The sequence below is a fragment of the Moschus berezovskii genome, chromosome 8, assembly GCF_049115385.1.
Source record: "Moschus berezovskii isolate FMDL1 chromosome 8, NW_MosBer_1.0, whole genome shotgun sequence".
NCBI lineage: Eukaryota > Metazoa > Chordata > Mammalia > Artiodactyla > Moschidae > Moschus > Moschus berezovskii.
Window position 1 is genome coordinate 97,468,789 of NC_142467.1, and position 12,113 is coordinate 97,480,901.

Consider the following 12,113-nt stretch of genomic DNA (forward strand, 5'->3'; position numbering starts at 1 on the left):
CCAGTGCCCCATCCACGTGGCTTGCTCTGCAACATTACACGTGGGTGAGGGTCACACCAGAGATCCCAGATGCCCGAGGTGCCGACCCAGCCATGGCCCCCCTCACCCTCACAGAGACACAGACACATATCGGCACCCCCCCCAGAGTACACAACTCAGCCAGAGCTTCCATCCCAATCATCCCCCCAACACACAAACACATATATCCAATTGAACAGCATTCATTCATCCCACCAACAAGGATGAAAGGCCTGCTGGGTTCTAGGCAATGCACTGGGTGTTAGCTTTGTGATGAACAAGATGGGCTCGCTCATTCAGACAGGTGCCCAACACCCACTACACACAACTGCACACTCACACAGCACGGTGTGCACACGGCCTGTCACAGACACCCACGCAGATCAAACAAATCCCCTGCCCCAACACACACAGTCACTGGGATACAACAGGAGGTCCTTCACACACCTCACAGCCCCACATACAGCCCCACTCCACCCCCATCAGGGACAGAGACTCAAGGCTGCCAATACACTTAAGAGTCACATCAAAAAAAAGTCACCACACACAGTGCGGGGGGGGGGGTGTCACAGAACTGGTCACAGTGTCACGCCCCCAATTACAAGGCACAGAATGACACATATTAAGTCTCAGGTCCACCTTGACAGTCACAGAAGAGCCCTGCCATCCACAACCACATCCACATGGCCACAAAAGAGCACATACGTGGACTGTGGCATAGACTTGCACAGACACATAAGAAAGGCACACGATCAGTCACATAATAATGGACCCCCACACACCATCAGAAAAAACACACAACAGCCACACAATGACAGTCACATGCATACAACCATACGGACACCGAGACGGCCACACAATCGCTGTGAGAACAGTCACACGGCCACTCAAAGGCGGCCACAGCAACACGACCACCGCACAGTCACCATCAGAGTGATACCCACGGCGACAATCACACAAAGACAGCCACGGGAGACACAGTCACACAGCCACCACACGGACACCCCTGATGCCACACACACACTGACACATAACGACAACCACCCAGTCACCGTCAGCCTCGCCGGGGTCCTGTCCCCATCCTCCCCTCCCCGAGCTGGGTCCCCAAGCCTCCGCTCGCAGCCTCCCCTCCCCCTCCCCGCGCTGGACCCGCAGGGGACCCGACCCACACGAACCGAACGCTGCCCAGACAGACACAATGAGGGTCGGAAGCCGGCGAGAAGAGGTATAGGCGGCGCCCCGAGGCCCTCCCCCTCACCGGGTCGACACTGCCGCCGCCTGAGCCCTGGCTCCACCTAGACGGCCCCGGCGCGGCGGGACGGACAGACAAACCGACCGCCAGCCAGCGGGCGAACGTGGAGATGGAGACGCGGTCGGCCGGCCCGGCCGCGCCGCGCAGTCTCCGCGCAGGAGGGAGGGGCGGGGCCTCCGGGACATTATTTGCATAACCCGTGAGGCGGGGCCTCGCGATGTCTCATTAGCGTGATCGGGGCTGGGCCCCACTTGCTTTGGTGGGGGGGCGAGCCATGAGGGGAAGAAGACGAGGTTAAGAGGGAGGACCCTGGTAGGTGCTGAGAGGAAGAGGGTGGGATGACGAGACCCTCCCTCTCCGAGCCTCAGTTTCCCCATTTGGCAGTAGGGACAGCAGGCAGGATCGCCAGGGCACCCCAGAAAGGAAGACTGGTGGCTAGTGGGGAAGAGACTGTCTGGTCACTCAATATCTGGACAGACTGACCTCTGACCTTGTCATATACTAAATGCAGTCTCACACCGTCCCCTGACTCTAGACCCATATATCCTGTTCAGCCCCTTGGTCTCCACATCTTGCCCAAGACTGGGTAGTAAATGGAAGGAGTCACTTGCAGGCCCAGGAAGAAGCAGGAGCAACAGTTCACAGGCGGAGGAGGGTCTCAGCTAGTTTATTTTCTTTCTGGAGGAGTCTTCAAGGGAGAGCAGTCCCGGCTGCTCAGGCTGTGGAGAGAGAGGGGGGTCAGAACCTGGCTTGGTCCAGGGGACCCCAGGCGTGGAGGTCAGGGAGCGGATATCCAGGTTGGGAATTGGGGGTGATGCCCAGACTCTGGGACTCCAGGGCAGGTCAGAAGGGAAAGGGAAAGGTGGGTTGGGGGAGGGGAGGATCCGCACCAGGTGGGAAGGAGCTGCGGCTCTTGCTGAGCAGTAGCTGGGGAGGGCCCTGGTCCGTGTCTGAGTCCGAGTCCCAGCAGGGGAGAGGAGGGCTCAGGCATCTGTGTCCCTTATAGCCTGCAGGAGGGACACGTGCGATTCTATCATGAATCCTGAATGTGACCGTTCAGTGGTCTGTGAATATGAGCCCAGTACCCTTGATATAATGTGATCCTTGATCATGTCCCTTGAATGTGACCCAACATGACCCCAAACTATGATCTCAGTCGATGACCCTTGAATTTTACCCCATTCGTGTGTGTGTGTGCTAAGTTGCTTCAGTCATGCCCGACTCTGTGCAACCCTATGGACTGTAGCTTGCCAGGCTCCTCTGCCCTTGGAATTCTCCAGGCAAGAATACTGGAGTGGGTTGCCGTGCCCTCCTCCAGCAGACCGTCCCAACCCAAGGACCCAATCCATGTCTCTTATGTCTCCTGCATTGGCAGGCAGGTTCTTTACCACTAGTGCCAGTTGGGGAGTCCCAAATTTTATCCCACTGACCCTTAAAAAAGATCAGTGACCCTGAGAGACCCTTGGATGAAACCTCCAGGGACTCTCTAATGTCACCCCAGAACACTATTTAATGTGACCACAGAATAAGACCCAACAGAGGACTTCCCTGGTGGTGCAGTGGTTAAGAATCTGCCTGCCAATGCAGGGGACATGGGTTCCATCCCTGGCTTAGGAAGATCCCACATGCCATGGGGCAACTAAGCCCATGCACCACATCTGCTGATCCTGTGCTCTGGAGAGCCCAAGCTACATTTACTGAGCCCACGAGACCTAGAGACCATGCTCCGCAACAAGAGAAACCACCTCAATAGGAAGCCCATGCACAGCAACAAGAGAGTAGCCCCTGCTTGCCACAACTTGAGAAAGCCCGCGGGCAGCCATGAAGACCCAATATAGCCAAAAATAAATAATAAATAACTAGGGGGGGAGACCCAACAGATGTGACCCCCAAATATGGCTTCTGAATGTGACCTCCATGTGTGAAGCTGGAGAATGATCTCCCCCCCAACCCTGGAGTGCTGCTCAGCCCCCCTCACCCCTGAGGTTTGCGGCCCTGGGGCGGCCCCCTGAGGATATGGCGAGGCCATCAAAGGAGTTCTGCAGCACATGCACAGCGGACCTGTGGGGAGATGGTGATCTGTGGGCCCTCCAGGGGACTCTGGACTGCTCAGGGCTGGGGCAGGGGGGCTGTGGTGGGGGAGGGGTGGAGGTGAGTCCCAGGAGGAAAGGGAGACCTGGACTCAGGTGGGTTCCAGGTTCTGGTGGTCACTGCTCAATCTGATTGGGAAGAGAGGGCAGGGCAGATGAAGGTCAGGGGTCAGAGGTTACAGTGGGAGCTCATCACCATATGTCACCCAGCTCCTTTTGGAGGTTATCCCTCCAGGAACCGCTGCATCCTGGTGGCAACTCCTCAGTCTCTAGCCAGTTGGCTGTCTCGTACCCTTGCTGCTTCATCTTGGTCAGGACCTGAGGCCAGGAAGGGATGGGGAAACAGTAATAATAATAATAATAATGGTGAAAGGTGTGATATAGCATTTATTACATACCAAGATGCCTTTAAAGAGCTTATCACTCAGTTAATGCAGCTACTCGGTCAGGCAGGGGTATGTTGTTACATCCATTTTACAGATGAAGAAACTGAGGCTCAAGGAGGGGAAGTGACTTGATCACAATCACATAGCAGTAAGTAGCAAAACTGAGATTTGAACCCAGGCCTTCTGGCTGCAGTATGATGGTAGAGGCCAGCAGAGATCCCTATACCCCAACTCACACAAGGTTCCCCTCCCACCCCACCCTGCTCTGCTCACCTTGCGGCACTTCACCTGTGTCTTCTGCATCTTCTGGATGTTCACCAGGTTCTCTGTGATCTCCTGTTCCTGTGCCTCTGTAGGGGGAGGGGACTTAAGGGGGCTGAAGCTGTAGAAGGACCTCCACCCTGCCCTCCCGGCCATGGGCTTTGGGCACTCACGGAGCTTCTGATAAATGAAGGTCACCTCCTCTCGTACCAGCTCCAGCTCCTCCCATAGGAACTTCTTGCTGAGGAGACAGGGCAGCCTCTGGCCTCCCGTATCCTGGCCTCCTGGCTTCCCATTTGCCCACCTGCCTCCCCAAGCCACTTCCACCTTCCATGTTTCCATCTGTTCAACTACCATCCCCCAGAGGCTTGTCCCCTCCCACCACCTGTCTACCCACCTTTCCCCTTCTCCTACTATTCCCCCACTTCCTACCCCTCCCTACCCCCACCCCATCCTCCCCTTCTGACCTTCAGCCTCTTATTCCCTCAGGCCCCCATTTCCTGGCTTCCAGTTCCCCATCTTCTGGCACCCTTGACCTCCCTTACCCCAACTCTGCCCCTCTCCACCACCTCTCCCCTCCAGTTTCCCATCTCACCCATGCCAGCTTTCTGATCCCCTGAGCTCCCTTCCCATCCCTGTATCCCCTTCCTCTGGCCTCCCAGTTTCCTACACAGCCGCACTGCCTCCTGCCTCCTCCACGCCCTCCTCTTGTCCCCCAAGCTTTCCATGCCCCCCAGACTCCCTTACTCATTTCCCCCATCCCACCTGTGGCCCCTTCTCTCTGGCCTCCCTTCTCTCCTGAAGCAACCTCCAGGCAACCCTCCTGGCAACACCCACCTGTCCCAGATCTCCTGGGCCAGCAACTGCAGGCAGCGGGTGGTGCGGGCCCGCTGCACCTCCTCGTTGTCATGCAGGGTCTTCTGCAGGCCCTGCAGGCCTTGAGCCAGGGCCTCATACAGCTCCTGCCGTCCCTCCACCACATCCCACTTGTGCCCTTCCTTGTCTCCCTGGTGGCTCGTGGGGCCCAGCACCTCTACAGAGATGGTGGGAACTTGCCTGAGTCCCACCCACAGCCCTGAGCCTAGCTTTGAACACAACTTGCCCTAACCCTCACCAGACCCTGGCCTGAAACCCAAACTCATCCAATTTTTCCCACCCTGGCCTGACCTGGCTAACCTTGACAGGGACAGCCTCCAGCCTTACCTCGACCCTTGGCCAGTTCTCACCTTCCAGCTGTTGGATCTTGATTTGCTGCAGGCAGCTCTCCTTCTCCAACAGGGTCACTGAGTGGTTTAGGAACTCGAAAGCCTGGGCCAAGAGGTCAGGCCTAGGGGTGGGAGCAGGGGTGAAGTGGGAGGGGATGGAGACAATTGCTGGGGGTGGGGCCGAGGTGGCTCACCTTGGTCTGGGCCTGTAACTGACACTTGAGTGACTCCAGTTCACATCTCAGAAGCTTCTGGCAGTCGGGAATCATCGTGGTGGACTTAACTGTGAGCAGAGGTGAGGGTCAGCCAAGGCTGGGAAGGGTGCGGGTGGGGGCAAGGTCAGGGCAGAGGTCAGTAGAGGTTCAGGGTGGGGGGGTGAGGCAGGGGACAAGGTAAGGAGCTGGGGTAGGCTGAGGCAGAGGTAGAAGAAGGAGTAGGGGTCAAGGTCAGAGACAAGGATGAAGGGCAAGGTCAGGGTCAAGTGTCAGCTGATGATGGGACAGGGATGATTGGGAAGCAATGGTACAAGTCCACTGAGGAAGGGCCAGAAGGTGGAGGTAGGAACTGGTGGGTCTTCTACCCATAGTCTTGTTGGGAGGAAGGTTCTCACCTTTGGTTTTGGAACAGCTGGTCTCCAAGGGCTTCTAGAGAAGGGGGACATGAGGGCAGTAGAAATTTACCCCTGGGCTGCATCCTTGCTCACCCTAACCCAGGGTGTGGGGGTTAGACATGATTTGGGTCTTCTGAGTTCTGGGTATCCTAGACCCCCGAGGGCAGGCAAAGCTGCCTCCAGGCATATGCATGCACCCCCCAACTCCACCTCACCTCTGCCCCAGCCCGAACATGCTCAGAAGTGCATCTGTGTGGCAGGCATGGGGGCTGCCCCTGAGAACACACAGCTTCAGAGCCCTCACTCCGGCTTGGACTCAGGTAATGGCCCTCTTCTTTAGGGACAAACGGCATCGACAACGTCTGCAAGGAGCACCAGCAACCCCTGATGCACAACCACACACGGTCATCAAAACACAACCATAGACACACAACCTCAGACACAGAGATGCATGCTAGGTCATAAGACCCAGGGCACGTGCTCATGCCCATCTCAGACATACAACCACAGTCACAGACACACAGGCAGTCATACCCAGAGACAATCACAGACAGAACCTCATTAAGACACATAATGAGCTCCCCCAGTGCTCAGATGATCAAGAATCTGCCTGCAATGCAGGAGACCTGGGTTTGATCCCTGGGTTGGGAAGATCCCCTGGAGAATGCAATGCTAACCCGCTCCAGTATTCTTGCCTGGAGAATCCCATGGACACAAGAGCCTGGTGGGCTACAGTCCATGGGGTAAAAAAGAATCAGACAGGACTGAGCAACTAACACTTTCACAAGACACACAATGGGGCATCCATTCCATTCATTCAAGACATTTTTAGTGCAGGCCTGGCTGAGCACTGGGCACTGTTCTGGGTGCTGAAGACATAGGGCGTGAGGGTTCTCAAGAACTCTCTGCCCCACAGCCCTGACCTGAAGCCCTGCAGCAGTAGACAGAGGTGTGGTGGGAAGGGGTTTCCCAGGGAGGGTAGACCTTAGTGTTGCTGTTATGCCTCTTCGGAAGATCCTGGTCATTACACGGCTCCTGTGAGTCTGAGCAAGGGGTGGAGGGAGACCCATGTAACTGACACCCTGAGTCTCTCCCTGTCCTCCAGGCTTCAGTTGTCACTGTGTTTTCAGGTGCAGTCGGCTGTGAGGTCTCTGGCTCTGGGTTCTTGGACCAGTGACACGTATATCCCAAGGTCTTTTCTGAGGAAGTGCCTGGGAAGAGGGATGGATGGTGAAGGTTTCCCGAGAGCCAGCCCACAGCACACCAGCTCCCCAGCCCCAGGCTAGTCCCTCAACGAACCACAGCACTTGTCACACTTCTTGTGAGGAGGCAAACACGAACCACAGGACTTGTCACACTTCTTGTGAGCAGGAGAACACGAACCACAGCACTTGTCACATTTCTTGTGAGCAGGTGAACACACATTGGAGGGTGAGGGAAGTGAGCGGTAGCAAGGCACGGAGCACTCAGGGTCCAGGGGTAGGCCAGCCAGAAGAGGGTTGCTTTGAGTAGGGGGGACAGAGGGCTGCACTGAGACCAGCTCCTGGGTCCTGACAGCCCCAGGCCCTCCCTGACACCCCAGAGTGGCCACAGCCCTCAACACAGGCTTCTTAGTTATGGTAGGAGCCAAAGTTGGGTGAAAGATGATCCTAGCCCCAGGGGTTGGACTGGACAGTGAGAAGAACCCAAAAGTTCCCACAGAAGGAACTGAGGTCTGAGATAAGCCTAAAAGAAAAAAAAGAGATCTTAACACTGGCCCTAAAGGATGGACATCCCTGGCAGGAAACAGCATGTGCCAAAGTTTAGAGGTCTGTCTGTGCTCCCAATGCAGGGAGTCCAGGTTCAATCTCTGGTCAGGGGGCCTGGATTTGATCCCTTGTCACAAAACTAGACCCCACAAGCCCACTACTAAAGATCCCAAATGATGCAACTAAGATCCAGTGCAGTTAAGTAATTATATATATATATATATATATTAAAAAGCTTGGAGGTCTGGAACCAGGTGCTCTGTGCTGATAAAGTCAGGGTGGCTGGAGGCAGAGGTCCAGGAGGAAGCAGCAGGAGGTTGGCAGGACAGCTCAAACAAGTCAGGGCAAGCCAAGCAGGGGAGTTAGGAACTGGCTCCCCAGTAAATGAGAGCCATAGAATGTGAGGAGAGGCACAGCATATCCATTTAACAAATGTTAGCTGAACTGGGGCCCAGGCCTGCACTAGGTAAGGCTGGGAACAGGAAAGGGCTCATTTCTGGGTCTCACATACATACCCCCTGACCTTCCAGTGTAGTGAGGGCTGGCACAGCTGGAGAAACCTGGGACAGGCCTGCCTTGGAAAAACTTCCAAAATGATCCATCTTGCCATGGATCACACTCAGCCAGAAAGGCCACAGTATAGGGCTTTCTCTTCTTTTGTCCTTTCTGGGGCCTCTGGTATCCTTCCCCTAGCCCAGTCCCCCTGGAAGACTCCTGTGTACCCTTCAAAACCTTACTCAGTATCGCCTCTGTAAAATCTTCCTTAATCCCTTTTTAAGCTCATATTTTCTGAACATTTTGCTGAGTGCTGGGCACTACCATAAGCCCTCACTGGGTCTTCACACCCACCATAATAACTTGCAAGAGTTATTATTCTTCCCGAAATGTTCTAAGCTACCCCTTCAAAAATTACTGCCTCAGGGAGGTCCACACTGCCAGAGGCAGTACAGCATGATGATTAAGCAAGGAAACCCTCCAGTTGGATGGCCAGTGTTCAAATCCTAGTTTTGTCTCCTTCCCAGCTGTGTGATGTTGGGATAATTATGAAACCTCTTCAAGCCTCAGTGTCCCCAACTATAAAAATGGGATATCATACTACCTACTTTACTGGGTTGTTGTGATTAAGTAAATTAATCCATACCAGTGCCTGATACATAATAACGGGAACTCAGTGTTTGTCTTTGAAAATTACACTCAGGGTTTAGTACTTTGGAATCATAGGAGCCCTGGGAGACTTGGGAGAAGAAAAGGCAGGATGCATTTCTGAGTGACAATTGCAGGCAGGACACCAGGTCGATCCCCGCCCCAACCCACCTCCAACATCACCTGTTTCTCCCTCAGTCACTCCGGATAGAATTCTCAGAGGAAGGGGGCGGGGTCATTTGCCTGGGCCCCGCCCCCGGGGCCTTGAACCCTGCGCCCGCCAGGCTTCCGACCCCCTTCCACCCCCACCTACCACATACCACCTGCTCATGCTCTCCCATCAGGGACCGCGAAGCCAGTCCCCAGCTGTGACGCTGAAATTTGATCCCGTGGGGACACCATGCCATTAAAATGCGCGGAGCCCAAAGGTAGAGTCACAGAGAGGGGTGTGGCTGGCAGTTTAGCTCCGCCCCCGCCGCTGCAGCCGAAGGCTTCATTGGCGCCTTTCCGCTTCCGCAGATCCGAAGAGTGGGCGGGATTTCAGGCTTGGTTTCCGTTCATCGATTGGTCAATATTTAAGAGGGCGGTACAGGAGATACAGATCTCTGATCCGATTGGTTTCTGGCTTAGCTGCGAGGCGGGACAAATTCTTCGTCCCACGAGGGGAGGTAGCTGAGGAGGCCCACGGGCCACCCCGGAGCGTGGGAGTGAGGTACCGAGCCCAGCAAGCCTGACACCCTAGATCCAGCCCGGGACTCCTGGGTGCAGCGGGTCGAGGTCCGGGTCCAGTGGTGGGGTCGGTGTCCTCCGGATGAGATTTGGGGTTTCCCAGGATTAGAACGCGTCTCTGAGAGGTGCTTCGGGAATGTTCTTAGCGACATCTTGTCATGAAAGGAGTGGTCTTTGATGTTAGAAGTGGGTCCCTGGGGTGATATTTGGGAGTCACTGGGGTGATCTCTGAAGATCTAGGGCTGCAAGCTTGAGCTGCTGGAGCTGAAATTTGGGGGTCTCAGAGGTGGCATGGATGTTGGGGTGCAGAGACCCTAAGATCTTGGGGGCTGACATTTGGAGAGAAAGGGTCGGGGATGTCACAACTGTTTTGGGTCTTCCCCACCCCATTCCTGGGCTGCTATCCAGGTATCTGCTGGATAGACCATGACCCTGGCCTTGTGCAGGCTCACAGAGTCTGAAGGCCACAGGGTAAAGATAAAGCTCTGACTTACCTGGTGCCTCCTTCTCAGGCCTGAAAGATGGAGGAAGGCGGGAATCCAGGAAGCTTGACTAAAGTGGTCCATCTCCTGGTCTTGTCAGGGGCCTGGGGCATGCAAATGTGGGTGACCTTCATCTCAGGTAGGTATTGTCGGCCTGGACATCATGGATGCCCGCAGTGGGGACAGGAATGAGAGAGGGTCCTTGGACGTGTCCTAACACCGGTCCCCTGCACCCCACAGGCTTTGTGCTTTTCCGAGGCCTTCCCCGACATACCTTCGGTCTGGTGCAGAGCAAACTCTTCCCTTTCTACTTCCACATCTCCATGGGCTGTGCCTTCGTCAACCTCTGCATCTTGGCTTCACAGTGTGCCTGGGCTCAGCTCACATTCTGGGAGGCCAGCCAGGTATGCGGGCTTGGGCTCCACTACCCTCTGGACATTGATTCCCAGGACCGTACTGAACACCTATGACACCTTTGTGACAGTTAAAACAAAACCCCCCAAACCACCCTGCCTTCCTGGTGTACACAGAGTTGGGCTCTGGATACCCTTGAGCAGTGCACAACATGCACAACCATCCCCAGCAGCCCTGTCTGTCCCCACAGTGTCTGTCTGCTGGCTGTTGCTCCCGCTCCTCCCCCTGACTGGGCCTACAGCCAAGCTGTGGTGACTCAGCTGGGCTGAGGCACTGACCCCAGCTCATTGTTTAAAAACTAGTCTGACTGGGGATTTACAGTCCCCCACCCCCATCCCTGGAGAAGGAAATGGCATCCCACTCCAATATTCTTGCCTGGGAAATCCCATGGACAGAGGAGCCTGGTGGGCTACAGCCCATGGGGTCGCAAAAGAGTCGGACACGATTTAGCGACTAAACAACGGCAACGGCAGCCCCCATCCATACATTTTACCCAGACACAAGGCAAGGAGCCATCTCTGCATTTCATGTTTCTCTATCCTGCCCTCCCCCGACCCCATTCTGTTCCTCAGATGTGGGCAGGTAAGACCTGAAAGGGGTTTCAATAACCTCACAGACACATGAAGGATTATAGGTAACTGGAACTTTGGGGACTTTTAATTCTTTCCCTGTGGGCCCAGTGTCGGGTTCTAGGGACTAGGCTGGGGCCACAAAGGAGATAAGCCCCATCTTAGGCTCTTTGGGGGAAATGAGGGGACAGTTAACATGATTCTTTGTCCCAACTCAGGAAAGAGAGGCTCTGCCCATCCTCAGTTCTGGGGAACAGTTAGGTAGGAGACAGGCTGTGTTCTGGAAAGTTCCAGTCAATGTATCAGAAGAGAAGCAGCTCAGGAATTTGGGGGAGAGAGAAGAGAGTGGTGGAGCCTTTCCTTAGGAACTGCAGGTCTCAGGATATGAGAGCTAGAGCTCTGTTTGGGTTTGGGGATGGAGCGGGGACGCCTGACTTTGACCGGATCCTGTTTCCCATTCCCCTCTGGCCTTTGAGGATGCACAAGGACATGCCCTGGGGTCCCTCCTGCCTCCCAGGCACGGCTCACCTTGTCTTCCTGCTGCCCCACCAGCTCTTTTTGCTGCTCCTGAGCCTCACAATGGCCACCGTCAATGCCCGCTGGCTGGAGTCCCGCACCACGGCCGCCATGTGGGCCCTGCAGACTGTGGAGAAGGAGCGGGGCCTGGGTGGGGAGGTGCCGGGCAGTCACCAGGGCTCGGACCCCTACCGTCAGCTGCGGGTTCAGGACCCCAAGTACAGCGCCCTCCGCCAGCAGTTCTTCCGCTACCACGGCCTGTCCTCCCTTTGCAATCTGGGCTGCCTCCTGAGCAATGGGCTTCATCTGGCAGGCCTCGCCCTGGCCCTCCACAACCTCTAGCTCCCACTGACTCTCTGTCTCTGCCGGGGCCTTGGATGTCAATAAACGCTTCTTTGGAAATGTCTGCCTTCATCTTTCTCCAACTGGGAAGCAAGGAAGGGGAGGGGCAGGCAAGGGTTGTTGTTGCTGTTTTTTAGTCACTCAGTCGTGTCCTACTCTTTTGCAACCCCATAGACTGTAGCCCACCAGGCTCCTCTGTCCATGGGATTTCCCAGGCAAAGAATGCTGGAGTGGGTTGTCATTTTCTTCTCCAGGGGATCTTCTCTACCCAGGGATCGAACCTGCGTCTCCTACCTTGGTAGGTGGACTCTTTACCACTGAGCCACCAGGGAAGCCCTTGTAGGCAAG

At 55.5% G+C, this 12,113-nt stretch overlaps 2 protein-coding genes across 6 annotated transcripts; one reads left to right on the forward strand and one right to left on the reverse strand.

Moving 5' to 3' along the window:
• Positions 1 to 7: 7 nt before the first annotated feature.
• On the reverse strand, positions 8 to 9,323 carry CCDC159 (coiled-coil domain containing 159). 5 transcript variants are annotated; one of them, XR_016038092.1, is made up of 15 exons: positions 9,034 to 9,323; positions 7,122 to 7,324; positions 6,807 to 7,033; positions 6,038 to 6,184; positions 5,823 to 5,856; positions 5,407 to 5,495; positions 5,234 to 5,315; positions 4,845 to 5,040; positions 4,181 to 4,248; positions 4,020 to 4,096; positions 3,557 to 3,678; positions 3,249 to 3,331; positions 2,161 to 2,277; positions 1,882 to 1,989; positions 8 to 26 (listed from the first exon to the last, which is right to left on the reverse strand). XR_016038092.1 is itself a non-coding variant. In XM_055430133.2 (14 exons), the coding sequence occupies exons 1-14, from the start codon at positions 9,042 to 9,044 to the stop codon at positions 1,985 to 1,987; spliced, it is 1,461 nt and encodes a 486-aa protein (XP_055286108.2). In that variant the 5' UTR covers positions 9,045 to 9,323; the 3' UTR covers positions 1,643 to 1,984. The 5 variants fall into 5 exon arrangements, 4 of the variants coding, with proteins under 4 accessions (XP_055286108.2, XP_055286111.2, XP_055286112.2 ...); XM_055430133.2 differs by lacking the exon at positions 8 to 26 and having other exon boundaries at positions 1,643 to 1,989; XM_055430136.2 differs by lacking the exon at positions 8 to 26 and having other exon boundaries at positions 1,643 to 1,989; positions 9,027 to 9,323.
• A 629-nt stretch (positions 9,324 to 9,952) lies between these two features.
• On the forward strand, positions 9,953 to 11,825 carry TMEM205 (transmembrane protein 205). The gene is made up of 3 exons (XM_055430147.2): positions 9,953 to 10,063; positions 10,165 to 10,328; positions 11,460 to 11,825. The coding sequence occupies exons 1-3, from the start codon at positions 9,964 to 9,966 to the stop codon at positions 11,763 to 11,765; spliced, it is 570 nt and encodes a 189-aa protein (XP_055286122.2). The 5' UTR covers positions 9,953 to 9,963; the 3' UTR covers positions 11,766 to 11,825.
• The last annotated feature ends 288 nt before the right edge of the window (positions 11,826 to 12,113 follow it).